Source organism: Pristis pectinata, chromosome 16 (genome assembly GCF_009764475.1).
Source record: "Pristis pectinata isolate sPriPec2 chromosome 16, sPriPec2.1.pri, whole genome shotgun sequence".
In the NCBI taxonomy this organism is placed as follows: domain Eukaryota; kingdom Metazoa; phylum Chordata; class Chondrichthyes; order Rhinopristiformes; family Pristidae; genus Pristis; species Pristis pectinata.
Genome location: NC_067420.1, coordinates 34,543,068 through 34,565,483, shown reverse-complemented (window position 1 = coordinate 34,565,483; position 22,416 = coordinate 34,543,068). Strand labels below are relative to the sequence as shown.

The 22,416-nt window shown below is 40.6% G+C and overlaps 1 protein-coding gene across 12 annotated transcripts in view; it reads left to right on the top strand.

Moving 5' to 3' along the window:
- Positions 1 to 22,416, top strand: part of zmynd8 (zinc finger, MYND-type containing 8) — a 77,168-nt gene that overhangs the window by 22,881 nt on the left and 31,871 nt on the right. For 8 of the 12 annotated variants that reach the window (XM_052030989.1, XM_052030998.1, XM_052030990.1 and 5 more), the window contains exons 4-6: positions 16,890 to 17,108; positions 17,764 to 17,877; positions 19,058 to 19,150. In XM_052030989.1, the coding sequence (XP_051886949.1) occupies positions 16,890 to 17,108; positions 17,764 to 17,877; positions 19,058 to 19,150 (426 nt within the window). The remainder of the gene's footprint in view (positions 1 to 16,889; positions 17,109 to 17,763; positions 17,878 to 19,057; positions 19,151 to 22,416) is intronic. The other 4 variants (XM_052030994.1, XM_052030993.1, XM_052031000.1 and 1 more) reach the window with 2 other exon arrangements.

Sequence of the window (22,416 nt, the reverse complement as noted above, 5' to 3'; positions counted from 1 at the left end):
GACTTATCTCTCTACACCATAGATTAAATTCTCATCTGCTGTGATGGCAACAACTTTAATGTTTAGAAATGTTTCAAGAGGTCCTTTTTGAAATTTCTCAGAAGTTAAAGAGACTCTAGAAGTATATTAAACCTTGTAAATACCAAAAGGTGCTTTAGAAGGCATTTGATAGGCTCTCCTTTGCTTCTAATGTGCAGACTAAACTCTATTGCACAGACTAATTGGGAATAGCTTTTCTTTGGCTGTTTTAGTACAAGCGTCATTAATAATTCTGCATCAGTAATAATGCCATCCAAGAGCTTCAGAAAGCTTTGGATTAATGTGTGGATACACCTTTGACTCTGTTCTTGACCAGTTCTTTTACAGTGAGAGGTCATTTCCTATCTTACAACTGTGCATAATTTGAAGGAACAGGGTACATTCTAGTTTGGCTAGCATATGTTATTTTTCTGAGCGTTAGAGAATCATCTGTCAACATGTTTTTGTGTTTAACTGTCAATATTTTGATATGCTAAATGACATTAGGTCCTAGGACAGACCAACAAGCAGAGTAGTGTTTAATATATGCTGCTTATTTATCAGGAGTGGATTGTGGATGTTAAGATGTGGAGTGGGCATTGATCTCAGTGCCTTCTTGTCTTGTAGCTTAATTTAGCATTGTTGGCTATATGCAGTAGGTAAGTGGAGTCTTCAGGTGCATTGCTACATTGAGTTATTACAGATTTTGGTAGAATGTTCACAGAATGTTGACAACCTGGCTGAAATTTGACTTCTTTATGAACTTGTAGAACTTTTGCAGATCCAACATCAAGTGTCACAAGGTGATCTTTAACTGAGTCGTATAGTTTCTTCATCTGCCTTATGATGCTATTGTTTGCCTTTAGCCCCATTGTATGGACATTAAATATTTGGTGGATCCATTTAATGCTTACATTGATTGCCTTTTCAATCCCACATTGGCAGGCTACTTTCTTTTCGCATGGTTTTTGTTCACAGCATGTTAGAGTCCATTTGAGATGTTTTCCAAAATTTCTTGGACTTTGCACCTGGAATTATTTTCCTTCCTTGACTGCTAAATATTGCGCTCACTTATTTCAGCTGTCTCGTTTTTTTCGTCATTTACCTTGCATAAATTTTTTCCACAATTCTCTTCCAGTGACATTTGTTTCATATGTCTGATGACCTGTCTTTGATTAGACCCTCGCATGTGTCAAAACACATTTTCTAAATGTATAGTGGAGACACACTACATTCATAACCTTGTTTCATAAAGACTGTGTTACTGATTGTTAGCAATAGAACATATAGTTTTTTCATTAGTGCTTCCGATACATGGTTTTAGTTCGATATTAGTAACATCAATGTAAAGTGAACTTTTACTTTTTTTAAACAATATGCTTTGTTGTCTCATCAGAGCATAGGATCTCTGGTCCTACATTTCCTGTGGACTGCACAAGAGGTTTCAGCCTAGATTCTGTGCTCCTGTCTCTGGAGCAGGACTTGAAGTTGCAATTTCTGACACAATATTGACAATATTTGTAATGAGCCAGTATTATGAACACTTGTCTTCAGTTATATTCCCAGGAGTTGAAAATGGGATTCAGGGGTTCAAATTGGAGAGGACTTTTTTTTGTTAGTGGATGAACTCAGATGTAGAATTAATGTTTATGTACATATGTAGAAAACAATGAAATAGGACGTCAATCAGAAGACAGTGACACAGTAATATTTCAGTAGCTAATGGACTGAAGCAGCAGTGGGAGATAGATTCTGGGAAAATAAAGAATAGGAAATGGTGGAATGAATTTTAGTTTTAACATAGAATACAATGAGCATGTTGAAGAACAAGAAGAGATACTTGAAGACTGCACCATTTTGGCAGAAATCAGAAACAAAGTTTGCAAAAAGAGAAAGGATGAAGAGTGGACTATCTAAAGGCACAGTGGTGATATGAAGAAAAACACTTTGCACAGTGAGTGGTTCAGATTTGAAATGGACTGCCTAATCAGCTAGTGGAAGCAGATTCAGTAAAGCCTTGAAGAGGGAATTGGATAAGTACTTGAAGTAAAAATACTTGCAGGTGAGCCAGAGGAATAGCGATGTCTCTTTAAAGGAGACACTGCAGTCCTGATGGGCTGATTGGCCTCTTGTTGTGCTGCATTTTCCTATAATTTTATAAAGATACAAACATTTGTACATATCTCTTTGCCTATTCTGTATTTTTTTACATTTACCATGGCATCATGATTTCTCAAAAATTATCTTTAGAAGTTTTCTAAACTTATTTGCTTAGTTACTTGTCATAAGCTTTTCTGTGAATGGTGTATGTTCAGTAATAAATTCAAGGAATTGTACTGTGGTTGTATTTCCGGAATTTAACATTTTCTTTACTTCATTCAAAAATGTTTTACTTGGCACTCAATAGGATACAGTTAAACAGTGTGGGATCTGTATGTTTGGAGTTTTAGTGCAGATGGGAGTGTAGGAAACTGCCTTCACTTGCCTTGGACAGCTTTCTCACAGCTTAACTTGTTTAAGTTATTCTGGTAGAATTTAGTATGAGATGCTTCTAATTCAAATTAGTTGGCATCAAAATTATAAAGACCAGTGATTAAATTATTTTTACTCGTCTATTTTGAGCTCTGTCTAATCTCAAATCAATAAAAATAGATCTTTCAGGAAAGAGTTGGGAACTTCCTGTGTTTGTTAATGAATACAAAGTTGCATGTATGTGATTAAATGTAGCAGTTAAATGCATTGAGTACCAAATAAATATCTTGCTTTTTTCCCCCCAATGTTACAGATTCTATTTTGATCTTATATGGTCTTTTATCCATCCAGTGCATTTGTCATAGAAGGAAAAAAGAACTTGCATTGATTTTAGTTTTCAGACCTCTAGACTTGCCAGTATACTTTATAGCCAGTAAATGTAACACAGCTAATTTGTGTAGGCCCTCAAAGGTTTGAAATAAATGCTGATGTTATTTGTTTTTGATCAACATATGTTAGGTTAGTTGGTGGTGAGTAGGTGCTCATATGGGCTATAACTCCAGCAGCTATTAGCTCCCTGTGGTCACTGGAAGGTAATAGCTGTTGGGAGATGTAGTTCTTGCTGGTAATGGCATTGCTATGGCAGTAGGTTTCCCAGAAGGCTGAGGGATACTCGTCCTCTTCATCGTCCTCTTCATCATCCTCTACCTTCCTCACCTTTTGACTTGGAACCCCCCGTGGATGTGGAATGGTGACACAAAGTGAATAAAATGTACCAGGTATATTGGACTTAAACATACTGCAGTGTTTATAGTTACATGGTGTAGGAACACTCAAAGTTGTGAAGATAACAAGACATCATCAATTTTAAGCTATAGGTCACTGGCGTTCGAAGCATTGAGACAGATGATTGATAAGCAGAATTTGTTATGGAAAATAATGGCAGCATCAGGGTTTGAATCAGCTGAAGCTACATTCTTCCCATCCTGAACCTTGGAAGGATGCCATCCCTTTCTCCCAGTTTCTCATTCTCTGCCATTTATGCTCTCAAGATGAGACCTTCCATTCCAGGAATGTGAAATGTTCTCCTTTTTCAGGAAACATGGCTTCCCTTCTGCTGTGGTTGATGGAGCCCCTCCTGCATTTCCTCAACTTCTGCTCTCACTCCCACTCCCACCCCCACCTTCCAAAAAAAAAACAGAGTTCCCTTTGTCCTTACCTTTCACCCTACTAGCCTCTGCATGCAGCACATCATCATTTGTCATTCTAGCCAGTGCAACTGGACTCTGCCACCTGTTACGTATTCCCCTCCCTGCCCTTTTTTGGCCTTTTGCAGAGACCACTCTCTCAGTTACTCCCTTGTCCACTCATCCTTCCTCTCCCACCCCTTCCTGAGTCCTGGCACTTTCCCCTGCAACTGTATGAGGTGTGGGACTTGTTCCTACACCTCCTCCCTCACCACTATCCAGGGAGCTAAACAGCCCTTCCAGGTGAGGCAAAGATTCCCATGCACCTCCTCCAACCTTGTCTACAGCATTCCATGCTCCTGATGTGGCCTCCTTTACATTGGTGAGACCAAGTGCACTCTAGGTAGCCCATTTTGAAGAACTCCTGTGCTCAGACTGCAGTGCCATTCCAATATCCCAGTTGCATGCTATTTCAACTCCCCTACCCATTCCCACACTGATCTGTTATTCCTCTGCCTGCTCCACTGCTAGGATGAGGCAAGTGCAAACCAGAAGAAAAACACCTCCTGTTCCGCCTGGGTCATCTACAACCCAATGATATAAACTGGAATTTTCCACTTTCAGGTAACCCTACCCCCTGTGGTTTTTTCCCATCTTCTTCTGGTCCACCCCGGCCCTCCCATTTTTGTTCTCTTTTCTGTACCCATCCCCCCTCCAGTCTCTATCACCTCTTTCCCCCCCCCCCGCCCCTTCCTGATTCCATTTGCCTACCACCCACTCACTTCGTCAGGTTCGATCTGCCCATCTTTGTTTGAATGGTTCCCATTATCGGTTTCCAGCACTGTAGCCTTTATGTCCCCACTCTATCTCCACTTACAGTCTCCCCTCTCCCATCTGGGTCTATATGCCCATCATCCCTCACCTTTCCTCGATCTGCCTGTCGTCTACAAGCCCCTGTCTCACCTCTACCCCTCTCTTTATACCAGCTACCTTCCCTCTACATTCTGTCCTGATGAAGGATCTTGACTCGAAATACCGACAATTCCTTTCCCACCACAGACACTGCTCAGTTCCTCCAGCTTGTTATTATTCGCTGAAGTTTATAGTTAGAAGATAAGAATGTTGGTTGCGAGACATTTGAACAATTGATTTGGGAATTGACAAAGGCACAGATGAGGATTTGAGCAACATATGGACAGGAATATGAGATGACACTGACAATATTTTTTTTATATTCATTAATGGGATATAAGCAGTGCTGACAAGGCTGCCATTTTTTTTGCTCATCCCGATTGGCTTTTGAGGAGGTATTAATATACTGATGTCTTAAACAGCAGCAGTGCCTACAGGGAGGAAGTTCCATAATTTTGTGGAGGGATTTCAACATATTTCCAAGTCAGAGTGGCATGTGATTTGGAGGAAAATGTCCCAGCAGTGGTGATCTCGTGTGCTCTACAGAAAAGGTGCATTTCACTGTGTGTTTCGATGTACATGTGACTAATAAAGATATCTTATCCTACTCTTGTCCTTTGAGAGGTCAATTTTGGAGAAATCAAGGTGTGCTGTTGCAGTACATTTTGTATCCTGTACGTGGTGAATTCTACACCAATGGTAAAAGGTGCTTATAAGGTGATGGATAGGGTGACAAGTAACCAGGCTGTTTGTCTTGTATGATCTTAAGCTACCTAAACTTCTTGAGTGGTAGAACTGATCTTATCTAGGCAAGTGAAGAATATTTCTGTGCATTCCAAACTTGAACTTCTGTGGATCTTGGAAAGACTTTGCGAAGTACTACACTGTTTTTGTGTATCCTGCTCAGTTAGCTAAGATGTTTTTGAAGATCTATATGATAAAAATATGAAGTCCTAGAAATACAGAAGAACATTCCTGGAATTTATTACTGAAAATAACATATGGGTCTGTACTCATCTCTATGCCTGTTCTGCATTTGTTTTAATGATTTGTGATGCAGACTTGAGATTTTTCCAAAATTATCTTTGAAAACTTACCTAATTATTTGCTTGGTTACTAGCCATCTCCAGCTTTGTGGTGAATGAAATACTCCTTAAAATGAGGTGACCAGAATTGAATGCAATGCTACATTTGTGATTTAACCAGTAAACTTCACATCTCTATTTATGAATCTCACTGCCCCTTGTGGGTTTCTAATCATCGTTTCATTATGTGTTAGCATTTTCAAAGGCTCTTGTAAATGAACACGAGCCTTTTTCTGTGTGTGTGTGTGTGTGCGCGCGTGCGTGGGCACTGTGAATATGTAGACCCTAACCTCATAAGCTTTTCTGTGGTAGCTATGAAATGCCATTTGAAAATCCAGATATGCTACATATCTGGATTTGTAGATTGGTCTTGCTGACCTTGAATGCGAGGTTGTTGTTGTGACATCACTCAATCAGCTGATCTATCTCACTCCTGCATGCCTCCTCGTTGCCATCTGAGATTCTACCAACAACAGCGTCATCAGCGATTGAGCTGTGCTTAGCCACACAGTCATGAGTGTAGAGAGAGTACAGCTGTGGGCTAAGCACACGTCCTTGAGGTGCACCTGTGTTGATTGTCAGCAAGGAGTTAGATGTTACTGATCCGCACTGACTGTGGTCTCCCGATAAGGAAGTCGAGAATCCAGTTGCAGAGGGAGGTACAGGGGCTCAGGTTTTGAAGCTTGTTGATTAATACTGAAGGGATGAGGATGCTACATGCTGAGCAATAAACAGCAGCCTGACATATATTTTGCTGTTGTCTCGGTGCTCCAAAGCTGAGTGGAGAGCCAGTGAGGTTGCGTCCGCTGTAGACCTGTTGTGGCAGTAGGCAAATTGCAGCAGGTCCAGGTCATTGCTGAGGCAGAAGTTAATTCTAGCCATAACCAACCTCGCAAAACACTTCATCATAATAAAGCACTTCATCACAGTAGATACTCGAGGGACTGAGTTATGGAGGGAGGTTGAGCAGGTTGACTGATGCCCTTTTGAAGCAGGTGGGAACCTCCAACCGCAGCAGTGAGAGGTTGAGGATGTCCTTGAACACTCCAGCTAGTTTTTCGGCACAGATTTTCGGTACCCTGCCAGCTACACCATCGGGGCCTGGTGCCTTGCGAAGGTTCACCTTCTTGAAGGATGTTCTGATGTCAGCCTCCAAGACAGTGATCACAGGGTCACTGGACGCCGTAGGGATTCGCACAGGTGTGTTGTTCTCCCTTTCAAAGCATGCATAAAAGGCATTGAGCTCATCAAGGAGTGAAGCATCACTGCTATTTATGCTGTTAGGTTTCGCCTTGTAGGAAGTAATGGCATACAAACCCTGCCACAGCTGTTGTGCGTCCGATTGTGTCTCCAACTTAACACGGAATTGCCTTTTCGCTGTCACGATGACTTTCGTATTGATTCTGCAATCTTCAGTTTTGCTAGCCAGTCTTTTATGTTGAACTATTACTTTTAGAACGTCCACAGCAACAACCTCTACTGCATTCCTTTCATCAACTTTTCGATTTCTTATCACATTGGAAAAATTCACTCAAATTAGTCAAGCATGATTTGCCTTAAACAAACCCGTTATGGGTTGAATGTTCTCCCCAAATTATTTTTTCTAGACGATTCTCCACAACGTAAGGTTAAACTGTAATTGCCTGGCACCCCTTTTAATCATGGCACATCCTCTTCATCTTGCAAGCCCTTCTGCAGCATCCAGCCACACCTTCCCCAACAATCAAGGATGCATTCCATGTGGACAAGAGGACTTGTTTACTTTAAGCATAACCAGCCTTTTCAGAATCTTTTCCTAATCAATTTTCACCCTATTATTATTTATTTTATCTTCTACTTAGATTTTGACAGCATACTCATCATAGGACATATAATGTGCAACAGCAGAGCACAGGAACAGGCCCTTCAGTTGACGATGTCTATGCCCATGATGCTGATTTAAACTAATCCTACAAGGTCTATATCCCTCCATTCCCTGCCTGTTCATGCGCCTGTCTAAGTGCCTCTTAAACGTTGCTATCGTATCTGCTTCCACCACCTCCCCAGCAGTATGTTCCAGACACCTACCACTCTCTGTAGTTTAAAAAAAAACTTGCCTCCTAAATCTCCTTTTAAGCTTTCCACCTCCTCCCCTTAAAGCTATGCGCTTCAGTATTTGACATTTCCACCCTGGGGAAAAATACTCTGACTATCTGCCACAGTACTAGTCTGCCATATCTACATAGTCATTGGTAGAGACTGATCTAAAAATTGGATTAACCTAAAATCCATCTTTGATCAGCATGCACATCTTGAAAGGCTTCCTTTGATCACTAAATGTCTCTGATTTTATTCTGGCTATGTCGTCGTCCTCTGTGTTTATTTCACCTTGCTTATCCCTACTTGGCCCTACCCATGGATGTAGAAGACTTCTGTGTTTCCTATATTAACTGGTACCAAGTCTGATTCACTTGAGTTATTCAGCTGACGTGCATCATACAACCTCTTCTTGTGTATGCTTCTGTGTATCCTTTGTCATCTAGGGAGCACTGGTTATTATTCTCCTAACTTTCCAGCTTGCTTCAAGTACAAGCTAGGTAACATTTTCACATCTCCCCCTTAAAGGGTAACTTGGTATTCTGTTACAGTTTACTAACATTTGATTCTCTGTTACCTTGGTTCTTCTCATCCCAATGAAGTAAGCCCTCCTCCAGTTGAGAAGCCTTGCTTTAGATTGTTCCATGCCCTTCATTTTATTGTTAATCTAAACCTTATATAATTTAATGATCACTGCTTCCCAAGTATCCTTTCCCTGATCCTTGATACACTTGGCTCACCTCGTTTCCTGGAATTAAATCCAACAATGTCTTGTGCCTCATTGGCCAGATAGGTCCTCATCAAGGAAATTCTGTTGAGCACATTTTGGGACCGACTTGCTTTGTCCTTTAGTGTCATTCCAATCAATGAAAGGGTTCATTGAAATTCTGCAATCTCACAACTATTGTTCTTGCACATTTCTAATTTCCCTGCAAACTTGCTCCTCTTGCTGCCACTTGTTACCATAGAACCATAGAACTATACAGCACAATACAGGCCCTTCGGCCCACCATGTTGTCCCGACCCTTAAACCTTTGTTCTTGGGGAAACCTATAGAATACTCCTGTAGTGTGATGGCTCCATTTTCATTCTCTAACTCTTAACTAAATAGATTCTCAAGGGTGCACTCTCCCTCCAGCACTATCATATCTCCTTTAATTGATACTGCCACTTCATTTCCTTTTTTCTCCTCCTTCATCTTTTCTAAACATCTTGTATCCACCAGAGTTAATTGCCTAATCCTGACTATTTTTAGTTGGTCATGTTTTATTTATCACTATACGTCATATTCTCATACAGCTATTTCTGCAGCTCACTAAACTTATTCATGATGCTCTGTGGATTACACATATTCTAGATCTGTTTCTTTTTCCTTCTCATGCTCTCACTTAGTCGGCTCCCATTTAAAACGGCACCACTTTCTACTCTGATGCCATCTACCATTCCAACTCTTTTATGCACTGTATTACAGTTGCATGCAGGTGCCCAACCCTGACAGTTTGGTGTGAACTTGCCAGCTATGATGTCCATTTTGTACAGGTCTTTCTTGTCTCAGGACTGATTCCATTACCACAAAAATTTGAAGTGCTCCCTTCTTCATTATGACTTCAGTCACACATTAATGATGTAAAATGCACTCCTTCTGATCCATTAGCAACTATCTTTGCCTCTAATCTTTCGATGCAGGGAAGATCATTACTGAAATCATTGATTATTGACGAGACGCTGTCCTGAGGACCAATTATAGCAATATCCTAGTGCTGTAGTGCCTCTAATAACCACTGCCATTTTCCTTCGTACTTGGCAGGAGTCTAGCCAGTGGAGAGTACTTCGCTTGATTGTTAACTTTGGTTTTACTAGTGCTCGTTTGATGTCGTGTTTGGCTAAATGTTGTCTTTATGTCAAGGTGGCTACTGTCAGATCATTTCTGTAATTCTCCATATTTGGAGCAAGGCTCTGGCTGAATGGTCATGGTGGAACCCAAAGTGAGTTTGGCCAGTATTATTTCATGGCCTTCCAGTAACCTCTTCCATCACTTTACTGAAAGCAGGTTTTGTAATGGGATTGAAAGTTCCATTTTGGATCAAGGAGGGCAACAAGGAAGGAAGCTGTGAGGTAATGGCAAGTGCATGAAGTTTGTTGGCATGGTAGGTTGAAGAGAGATGTTGGATACTATTCAGATAGCATGGAGCCTCAGGATGAGACAGGAGATGTGTTGGAGGTCTTATCATTACATATGCATAAAGTGACTATATTGCCAAGAAAGAGGATGATGTTAAGGATCAAGTTACTTTATTGTCATTCACCCATATGCTATAAAAACACATGAAGGAAGTGTCATTTCCCCCCGACTCTCACAACAGAGGACATACATAAAACAGAAGACAAACAATATATGCAGACAAAAAATTGTGCAAGTACAAATAGTGCAAAAAACGGTATATACGGAATACAATTTAGTGCAGAGTTAGTGCAAAACCAAGTTAGACAAAGAAAATACAGAATTCAGTGTGTTACACTAATTGTGTAAACATGTTCAGCAGCAGCCAAAGTTCTTATACGCCATTGTGCAAACCAGGGCTTTTGATGCGGCATTTGTCTGAAACTTTCTCCGGGGTATTCAGGAGCCTGACAGCCTGGGGGAGAAAACTGTTGTACAGTCTAGTAGTTCTGGCCTGGATGCTCCGGTACTGCTTGCCAGATGACAGTGGGACAAATAGGTCGTGGAGGGATAAGAAGGGTCATCTATGATTCTGCAGACCTTGCGTGTGCATCGTGTGTTGTAGATATCCAGGATGGAGGGAAGAGATACTTCAATGATCTTTCCAGCTGTACTCGCAATTCTCTGAAAAGACTTACGGTCAGAGATGTTACAGTTACCGTATCAGGCAGAGATGCAGCTGGTCAGGACATTCTCAAAGGTACTCCTATAGAATGTGGTAAGGGTGGGCGAGGGCAGGTTTGCTCTCTTCAGCCGCCATAAAAAGTGGAGACGCTGCTGTGCCTTCTTAGCGAGCGAGGAGATGTTGGTTGACCAAGACAGGTCGTCTGCTATATGTATTCCCAAGAACTTATAACAGCTGACTCTCTGTGCAATGGTGCCATTGATGCGCAGGGGTGAGTGGTCAGCCTGGGCCTTTCTAAAATCCACAATCATCTCCCTTGTTTTGTTCACGTTCAAGGAGAGATTGTTGACTGAGCACCAATCCACCAGCCTCGCCGCCACCTCTCTGTAAGCTGTTTCATCATTCCTGCTGATGAGGTCCATCACTGTTGTATCATCAGCAAACTTGATGATATGGTTGGAGCTTGAGTTGGCAGAACAGTCATGGGTCAGCAGCGTGAACAGTAGTGGACTGAGCATGCAGCCCTAGGGGGCTCCAGTGCTCAGCCTGGTGATATTTGAGATGGTATTTCCAATGCAAACTGACTGTGGCCTTTCAGGGAGGAAGTCCAAAATCCAGTTGCAGGTGGAGGTGCTAAGGCCCAGTAGGTGTAGCTTCCTTATGAAGTTCTGTGGGATGATAGTGTTAAAGGCAGAGCTGAAGTCTGTGAAGAGCATCCTAACATAAGTGTCCTTTTGATTTAGTTGAGACAAAGCCAGGTGGAGGGCAAAGTACATTGCATCATCGGTTGACCGATTGGGGCGGTATGCAAACTGAAGGGGGTCTAATGAAGGAGGGAGAATGGATTTGATGTGTTGCAAGACTAACCTCTCGAAGCACTTCATGGTGATTGGTGTCAGCGCTACGGGGCGGTAGTCATCTAGACAGGTTACAGGTGTCTTTTTAGGCACTGGTATGATGGTGGTAGATTTGAAACATAAGGGGACAACTACTCGGCTCAAGAGACGTTAAAGATGTCAGTGAATACATCTGCCAGCTTGTCTGCGCAGTCCCTGAGCACACGGCCAGGTATGTTATCAGGTCCCGCTGATTTCCAAGGGTCAACCCTGGATAATATCTTCCTCATACTAGCTGAGGACAGACAAAGTACCTCATCATTGAGCGGTGGAGGTGTCTTGCTCGCAGGTTTGTTGTTAAGTGCATCAAACTGAGCATAAAAGGCGTTCAGTGCATCTGGGAGGGGGGAGTCATTGTCACAAATGCGAGGTGGGGGCTTGTAGTCAGTGATAGCCTGGATGCCCTGCCACAGATGCCTTGCGTCCTTGGTATCAGAGAAGTAGCCCTGGATCTTCTGGGCATAACTCCTCTTTGTCTCCATGATACCACGAGGCAGGTTGGCCCTCGCTGTCCTGAGGGCTGCGGCATCACCTGACCTGAAGGCAGCGTCTTGGGTTTTCAACAGTTCATGTATCTCTGCTGTCAGCCATGGCTTCCGGTTGGCGTGTATGGTAATGGTTTTGATGACAGTGACATCGTCAATGCACTTGCTGATGTAGCCAGTCACTGCAGCTGCATACTCCTCCAAATTGATGGTGTGTCATAGATGGCTGCTTCTCTAAACATACTCCAGTCCGTGTATTCAAAGCAGACCTCTAAGGCTGACATTGTATTCACAGGCCACATTCTTATCTGCTTCTGGAATGGTTTGTAGCATCTAAGGAGTGGTTTGTATGTCAGGATCAGCATAACATAGATGTGGTCTGAGTAGCCAAGGTGGGGGCGGGGGACAGCTCTGTATGCATTGTGAATACCAGGTCCAATGTGTTCTCTCCCCGGGTTGCAAAGTTAACATGTTGGAAAAATGCCTCTTAAGGTGAGTAGAGGTGGGCAGAAAAGTTGTTGATACTGGTTACATCATATAAGAAAGAATGAAATCCAGAGATGGTGCTTTCTTGACAAAAGGTGACATGCCTAGTCTTTCCTTTGGGCTCTTCCCCAATGGGTAATGGAATTGGAACTGAATACAGAGATGCATGCTTTATGTTCCTTAACAAAAGTGATAGGGGCTTGATTCATCATGGGATGATATAACTATAGCTTAAAGTCCAAGAACGTCCTTGGCTGTGTTGACTCAAGCTGCTTCAATGATCCACTCCAGTGCTGCCAGCTCCCTAATGCATTCCTTCAGGAGTAGCACTATTCTGAAAATACTTGGATCATTGAAAATGAGACACCTGGATTTTATTTGCGAAGTCTTTGCAGTGGCTGGCCTATGTGAATTTGGAACTGTAAAAGTTTTCAGCACAAAACTTGCAACGTGCTGTTATTAAAAAGGACAGCTTCCCTTTGGAACCCTAAACAGTTCTATGACTTTATTCACATCTATTCATTGTTAAAACAATTCCAAAACAAACCACCTTTTTATTCATCTCTTTTAAATGACTTCACCAGTCACTGCTAATTTGTAATTAATTGTAAACTGTAAGGTTCTTTTTAAACAGTCAGTCCAATAGGATGTAGTACTTGAAGCCTCTAGTATTCGAATGAGTCTGATATTTATTTGTCACATCTGTACTAGTTTTACAGTCTCCTTAAATTTCACCCTCACTCAGTGTATTTGTCTCTTCACTTTGCCTTTGTGCCTTCCCTTTTATTTTTGTCATTGCATTTACACACCAATCATTGGTAATCATTTTTTAAATATCAAAGGTTACGCCTTGCAATAAATAGAATGAGCCATAGTTTTGCAACCAGGTGTCAGTGTCATTTTTACCCTTTACAGATGTGTTGGAAAGATGACTCTTGAACTGTAGTAGTTCCACTTCTCATCTGTCATTTGCATTTACACACTCTCATATGAGAAATGTGGCTGAAAAACATTGTGTTGTATTATAGCTTGCATTTGCATTATGAACTGTCATATGTCCATGCAGATTTGCTTATGATCATAAGTTTCAATTCCAGCATTTTTATAGTCTGAACAATGATTTTCAAGCAAATTTGAAAGGCTGACTTCATTAATCAAGCATAGATCTATGAAAATGCTCCTTTGACACGAACCGGAAGCTCAGACTAATTTGTCATTTAAGGAGTGATTTCAAACTCATTTTAATATGATCTAAAGCTCTGGCAGGTCACCAATGTTACGTAATAAACCATTCTAAAGCTCTGACGTCCACAAAAAAAAAAGTAAGGGCAGTGGTGGAGGGAAGTTAACAGACGTACACTTGGTGTCTTAACATAATAACAAGAGATCTTCAGAAAAGACATTTGCATCCAACTGAATAGAAAGTATCTGTCACATGAATGTAGAAAACTCCAGCTACTAACTCTACATGTGATTTCACATCCTCATGGTGGTTCAGTATGGTGTGGATTTCAGTATTAGCTTGTGAATTTTCATATACTGATTTGATTGTTGGGGAAAGCTGTTCTTAAATAATAAATTGCAAGCACAAGCTGGCCAATTCTGAGCACCACAGAAATAAAGTCACTTTGCCAATCTGCTATTTACATAAGCTCCGTGGAGTGGTTATGTAGCAAATGCTTTAATATATTTTGCCTGATATCTGGTTTGTTCAAACATGTTGTCAGAGGTGTACACTGTTTTTTATATAAGCATTCATTTATCATGCTTGCATTCAACTTTCTCCTACTTTTTCAAAGACCATTAATCCTGGGTTTTCCAATTTGGTCATTTTAATGCAGGAGATAGCCAGTTAGTATTACAACAACATCACTCAGGAAACCAGACCTTTTAAATAAACTGAAATCATTCAAAAAAATTACCTTTTTTCCATCCATGGATGGGTTTCTGAATAGTTCTTTTGTGTACCCAATATTCTTCATACTTCAGTAATTTTTTTTATTATTTGTTTTTGGATTTATACCATGGATGTTGTCTTTGAGGACATTAGAACAGCAGCTGAGTACAGTAAACCTCAGATTTTTTTTTAATTTTAAGAACAGTCCATATTTTCAGTTTTGGGTTGCGGATTTAGGGGGACTGATTGTGTTTCAACTGTGGTTCCACCTGCGGGGGGATCTTTGAGAGATAAATATAACTTGAGGGATGTAAGTGTACAATGGGAGCAAAATTCAATGAACTCAAAATCATGAGTTCTGGTGGAACATGCTTTTAATTTGAGAAAATTTGACCAGTAAAGATATTTAAATATTCTACTGTACTTCATTCTGTGTATCCATCCTAAATTGTCAAGTTAGTTCAGGAATACAGTAACAAGCTGTTGTCTAAGGTCTTTGCATTGCATTGAACCCACACCTTCAACTTCTCAATAATTATCAAAACTTGATGCCGTAATCGTTTTTGCCAAGTCAGAATGTTGCCTGTCATTCTGTTATGACTAGAACACCATAACTGCAGCCATATTATCAGAAGGTGCCTGATGCACCTCTGCTAGCTGTGGAAAAGTTTCAATCAAATTGCAGTAACGTCATTGAATGTTGAAGGAGGAATGAAGTGTTGGACAGAATCTCAAAGACTATCCATTTGCAGAAATGGAATTTCTCTTCCAATTAACTAAATTGTAGTATTGAGCTGAATCAATAAAAAATGGACAACTTCAAAATATTTTAGCTAGTGATGGCCTTGGATCACATTGGAGGTCTTAATGTTGAATTCATCTGTAGTATTTACCCTATTAATACATTTCAAAGCTTATTCAGAAAGCCATATTATACGAAACTTGACGTCCACCCAGTTACAAGACAGATGCCCATTAACTTTGGCAAAGGGGCAGGTTCGAGGGACTATTTGGAAAAGGGGAGGAGGGGAAGAGAGGTCTGTGGATGAAATTCCAGAGAGTAATCCTGAAATAGCTCTAGTCACAGTCATTGATAGTAGGGCATGGGGAATCATGGATGTAAAAGAGAACCGGGTATGTAGCAGCTCTAATTTCTTGTTAGGTAGAGAGATTTGGAGTGGTAAGGCTACTGAAGGATTTGTCAACATGGATGATGGGAGAATGGGATTTGGTGTGAATTCATATGCCAGCAACAGAATTTTTGATAATCTCAAGTTCACAGAAGATGGGTGATGGGTCAAGTTAGCATTAGAACAGTTGAGAATAAGAATAACAAAACCATTGTCATGGGTTACAGCAGTAGGTGGGTGGTGGCAGAGATAAAGATGGGCATTATTGCAGAACTAGCAATCTTGGGGATGAAAAATATGAGGTGAAGGCTCAGCTCGAGGACAAATACAATGACAGGTTGTGATTCACTTTGAGTGGTCAGTGAGGGTGATGAAATCGGAGGGTGGGGTATGAAATTTTGTAGGATAGACAAGCCAATTGCAAGTTTGGAACATTTTTTCATGTAGAGCTGATTTCTGTTTAATCTACCTTGTTTTGAGCAAAAATTTTCAAAACTCCATTGGGGTGTCAGATTTTTTGGTGTATGATCAATGGCTTAGTGGTACTGTTAAATTGAGAAATAATAATAAGCCCTTCCTAAATTGAATGGAGTAAATGATCCTTGCATGTATAGTAATAGTCCACCTCCAGATGACCAGTAGTTGAAGGGGAAAATATAACCATGTGCTGAAAGCCAACAATTTTCTTGGGAAAACACCAGAAAACTAAATTGGTAGCTTTCATCACTCTGAATGAGAGGAGCTTAAGTAATGTTGCACAGACCATATATTTTGGTATACACTGTTAATACATGTACAGTATTTTTCAGTTAATTTAGTTGTTTTGTATGTATTCAGTATTATTAAATGCAGTATTTGTGAGCTATATTAATCCTGTTGTAATTAGAATACCGGTACATGTTAGGTATCGAATTGCTTATTCAGATGGAAGGGTTTCTGCTACAATTTCTCAATACAATATTTAATTTTTTGGCAATTTTTTTTTGCTGAATATTAAACTCCAAACCCAATTTGAGCATTGCTTTCTGTGCTTTCTCCCCCGCCTTCTGTCTAAAAAAAAAAGTACGGATATCAGTAACCTTTATTACTTTTATCTATTTTGTATTCTTTTGCCTTGCAAGACAAATGTAATAAAAAGATTAAATGCATGTCTTGGAAGTAAAGAGTACTGTTGCCTGAATTTGATGAGACTTGCTTATATATTTTTTAAAAAAAACAAGCTTGTCACTAATTTGTCATCTTCTGAATCTTGTTCATTGGACGGTTGTTCCTATTGCATTCCTAACCATCTGGTGCTTGGGATGAGAAGCCTAACAGAACTGGTATTTTTTTTGCACCCTAACAATTGCTGATCATCCCATTTTGAAACCAAGCCTGTTTCTCTTGCCTGCCATTTCAGTTGACACTTAGACGTGGTCCCTTTGCTTCTATGAAGCAGCCATTCACCAAAGACCTTCTTCATGTTGTACCACAGGATGGTCGAAATGACTTCTATTGCTGGGTGTGCCACCGGGAGGGCCAGGTTCTGTGCTGCGAACTCTGTCCTCGTGTCTACCATGCAAAGTGTTTAAAACTGAACGCTGAACCGGAAGGGGACTGGTTCTGTCCAGAATGTGAGGTATGATAAAAGATAGTTAAAACTATGATGAGGGAAATGGGTATGAATTTGTACAAATTCATTCTTTAATTAAGAAAGTGGGATTTTATTTTGATTATATGTGATAAATTTGGGTAAAAGATGCATGTAGCCACAATTGCTAGGATAAGGTTCATCAATAACACAAACTGGTATGGATACAGGGAACTGACTGAGTTGCTAAGAATATGATTAGCTTTCTGTGAGCTTGATGGAGTATTTCTTTATTGTATCATTAACCCTTTGAGCAATGAGGTAGAATTTTAATCAAATAACTTATTGATTTTCTTTTCCTAAGTTCCAGGTTTTATAGTTTTGTTAATTCAACTGTAGTACTTTTACAATCATCAGCTTTAGAAGCTGGCAGATAAATAATTCACTGTGCCTTTCAAAGGGTTAATGCAGTAACTTGGTGTTAAACCTGATGCCTTTGGACTCATTTGGTATCCTTGTCATTCAGACTGTTGTACATTTCATGAGTAAGAAGGATGTCTGAATGAAGATTAATGGTGCATTCCCTCGAAGGCTGCATTCAATGGCATGTCATATCTCTGTTGTGCTGAGGTGGTTCCCAACCCATACAACGTAAGCAGATTTGTGTTTTTTTTAATAATCCTTCAATCTGTTTGCTTCACAGAAAATCACGGTCGCTGAATGTATTGAGACTCAGAGTAAAGCTATGACTATGCTCACTATAGATCAGTTGTCTTATCTGCTGAAATTTGCACTACAGAAGATGAAGCAGCCAGGAGTAAGTACAAATGGAAACACTGTGTGAAATAACTCTGTTATATCTTCCGTGACTTCTAGAGGGGGATGTGTTCCTGATGCTAGCTCAGCTTATCAGTTTAGGGTCTTGAGTGGTAGTGAGGTAACACGCCATACCACAGGGAGGGAGCGTCTAAATGTGTGGAAAAAGTTAAATCATGCACCTAACTAATTAGTATGGAAATATATTTATAGTGAAAAATAAGAAACTGTAAAGAATCAAATATAGTGCTGAATATGAATCTTTTAAATTTTATAGTTTCAGAAATATTAATTTAAGAAATTACATGATCAAAATTTTTCAACATTCCTTTTGCAAAAAATGAAGTCAGTTACCAATCACTCAAAAACATGAGGCACTTAATTTTATTCTAACAGGCCTGCCTGGAACAACAGTAACTGTAGAAGAATCCACTGTTTCTATATGCCTCTTGATGGCTTGTTTAATTGTTCAACATTCAGCTACAAGTAGCCATGGAAGTTACTCCCTTTTTGAGATTGCTGCCACATAAATGCTCCTTGTAAACATAAACTGCAGATGAAATTTATAAGAAATGCTGTTTTTGGAGATCAATGACATCTGGATAAGTTTCTCTCTTTCACTTATGTCTTTTCATTTAAGTACCTCTGCAAGCAATAGAGTGGGCCTCTTAGTTTCTCCTTCAGATGACCTCTTAAGGAATTATCCAGTGGAAATTCTCTGCAATATCACAGCTCCGAGTGGGTGTTACCACATTGTTTGCTGACATCCATTCCACGTAGTTGGGGAACATGAAAGTATATATAAACCTTGCTTCATTGCACTGAGTATTAGCATATTAGTATTATTTCCATCATCCTACCTTTATATGTTTAATTAAGGTTATGGAAAAAATTTATCATTATTCTGATCCATACATAGTTTAGCACTTTTTAATGCCTCCAAAACTATATGGGCAAAATTGCATTTATTGTGCAGCAGGCTGTGCAAAATGTCATTAGTGAGATTTGCCATGTCATGACTAATCATCATTTGCTCTAATTATGCATCAGCTATATTCCTTTTTCAAATTCTTTCTTCAAAAAGGAAACTAAACCCAAGCTTTATTGAAGTATTTTCCTAAACAATTATTTTGTTTCTAATTATTCTTAGCTTCTTAAAATACTATGCTGCTTTTTAACAGACTGAGCCCTTCCAGAAGCCAGTTTCATTAGAACAACATCCTGATTATGCTGAATATATCTTTCATCCAATGGACATCTGCACATTAGAAAAGGTATGTTGAGACTGAGGGACTCCTGTTCACTAATTACTTCCTTCTTGTATGCATTTATTTTTGATTTTTATTTGTTTTACTATCTTTCTGCTTGTTTAATTGCCCCTTTCTTGATGTCACCCTTTGTTTTACACTAAGTTTAAGTATTTTCTTTAGAAAAGCTGTCTCAATCCTGGTTCGAAATAAATGCATATTTTCTTGCAACAATTTCAGTTTGTTTCAGTCTAGTGCCATCCAGTGGCAGGGATTGAATTTAACAGCACTGTACTTCAACAAACTTGCACACTTTCAAGGTTAAGCAGAATACCATCGCTTGCTCAAATGTCTGTCAAGGCTAAAGTTATGCATCGAGAAAATGAACCCATTGGTTCACATTATTATGCATGCTTTGATTGTAAAAGTTGTTTTGGCTTGTTAGATTGTGCCAGGGGTCTTTCACTGGTCGATTAGAGACCATCAGGAAATTGACCTGGGCACCTCTGGGAGCAATTCACTTTAGTGGGTCAATGGTTGTCTGCCATCAGTTGGACATCTAATGATGTCATCCAGCACATGGCAACTGTTTACATGTTGACAGATAGAAATTGGCTGTTAAATCTGCAACTTGAAAACTATTTGTGGCTCACAAAGAAAAAGGAACAAATCCCACAGGAGATTGGCAAGAAGACATGGTTTAAAGGGTCCCCACTTTTCCATTGATCTATTGTTCCCTGCATCTGCCAGCCTCAGTGTACTGCTCAGTATATATTAAAAAACATTGCGTGTTGTCCTATTATTTATTACAACCTTTCTACACAGTGTACAGCAGGGATATGTGTTGCAGCCTCTGCTGGTGTGATGGGCCCGTGTCTGGGGCCACTTACTGCCCGATACATGATAGCAGGTTGGGGGATGGAGACCTGACCTCCTCCCCATACTTTCCTTCACCTCCATGCAGTATTTCTGCAGCTGCTCTGGCTACCATGCAGAGTAGTTCTTTAAGCCTGTGACTCGCTTCCCGAGAGTTGCAGCCACAGTAATAACAGCATTGGTGATCTATGCTGGTAGCTGTGCAGGAGTTATGCAAGAGCAGGGTTGAAAATCTTCCAAACAATTTTTATCATGTTCTTTTTTCCCTTTCTTGCACCTGTTTAGTGCACCAAAATTTCTAGACACTTTGATTATTTAACTTAAATTTTACGTTAGCAATTTAGAGTTCTGTTTTAGTTGCATTTGAGCAATTTTGCTTTTGTTTTTGTTACCCTTGTCTCCTCCATGATACATGATCTGTAAGGCAGAAGCATTGATCTGGTCTTAAAGAGAAAAAGTTGAATTTATAGCAGAGACTTGGGCAATTCACCCAACTGAACTAATATTTGTACTTTCTAGTCTTCCAAAAGCAGGCTCCTTTCCTTTCTCCCTTATCCAGCTTCTTCTCAATGCATTTGTCCTTTTTGCCTCAACCACTCTCTGGAAATGGGTTCCTTGTTCTATCTACTTTCTGGGTAAAAAAACTTCTTCCTGAATAACTTACTGAATTTTTTAGTGGATAGCATATAAATTTGAATCAAAATCAGATTTATTATCACTGACACTTGTCGTGAAATTTGTTGTTTTGCGGCAGCAGTACAGTGCAAGACAAAAATTGCTATAAGTTACAAAAATAAATAAGTCATGGAAAAGAGGAAAATTGAGGTAGTGTTCATGGGTTCATGGACCATTCAGAACTCTGATGGCTGAGGGGAAGAAGCTGTTCCTGAGACGTTGAGTGTGGGTCATCAGGCTCCTGTACCACCTCCTCCCCGATGGTAGTAAAGTGAAGGGGGCATGTCCTGGGTGGTGAGGGTCCTTTATAATGGATGCCGCCTTCTTGAGGCACCGCCTCTTAAAGATGTCCTCTATGGCAGACATATTGTGCCCGTGATGGAGCTGGCTGAGTTTACAACCCTTTGCAGCCTTTTTTGATCCTGCACATTGGAGCCTCCATACCAGGCGGTGATGCAATCAGTCAGAATGCTCTCCATCGTACATCTGTAGAAATTTGCAAGAGTCTTTGGTGACCTATCAAATCTCCTCAAACTCCCAATGAAGTAGAGCCGATGGTGTGCCGCCTTTGTGATTGCATCAATGTGTTGGGCCCAAGATAGATCCTCTGAGATGTTGATGCCCAGGAACTTAAACTGCTCACCCTTTCCACCACTGACCCCTCAATGAAGACTGATGTGTATTCTCCTGACTTCCCCTTCCTGAAGTCTACAATCAATTCCTTGGTCTTACTGATTCTGAGTGTGAGGTTGTTGTTGTGACACCACTCAGCCAATCGATCTATCTCACTCCTGTACGCCTCTTCGTTGCCATCTGAGATTCTACCAACAACAGTGGTGTCATCTGCGAATTTATAGATGGTGTTTAAGCTGCACCTAGCAATACAGTCATGAGTGTAGAGAGAGTAGAGCAGTGGGCTAAGCACGCATCCTCGAGTGTGCCTGTGTTGACTGTCAGTGAAGAGGAGATGTTACTACCGATCCACACTGACTGTGGTCTCCAAATAAGGAAGTCAAGGATCCATTTGCAGAAGGAAGTACAGAGGCCCAGGATTTGAAGCTTGTTGATTAGTACTGAGGGCATGATGGTGTAATCGATAAAAAGCAGCCTGATGTATGTTTTGCTGTTGTCTCAGTGCTCCAAGGCAGAGTGGAGAGCCAGTGAGATTGCGTCTGCTGTAGACCTGTTGTGGCAGGAGGCAAATTTGCAGCGGGTCCAGGTCCTTAGGCAGGAGTTAATTCTAGCCATGACCAACCTCTCAAAGCTCTTCATCATAGTAAATGTGAGTGCTACTGGGTGATAGTTGTTGAGCCAGTTCACCCTACTCTTCTTGGGAACTGGTATGATTGCTGCCCTTTTTAGCAGGAGGGAACCTCCGACTGCAGCAGTGAGAGGTTGAAGATGTCTTTGCACACTCCAGCCAGCTGGTCGGCACAGATTTTCAGTACCCTGCCAGGTACACCATTGGGGCCTGATGCCTTGTGAGGGATATTCTGACGTCAGCCTCCGAGAGAGATCACAGGGTCACCAAATGCTGTAGGGATTCGCACAGGTGTAGTGTTGTTCTCCCTTTCAAAGCGTGCCTAAAAGGCGCTGAGCTCATCAGGGAGTGAAGCATCACTGCCATTTATGCTGTTAGGTTTCGCCTTATAGGAAGTAATGACATGCAAACCCTGCCACAGCTGTCGTGTGTCCAATTGTGTTTCTAACTTCGCACAGAATTTCTGTTTTGCTCTCATGAT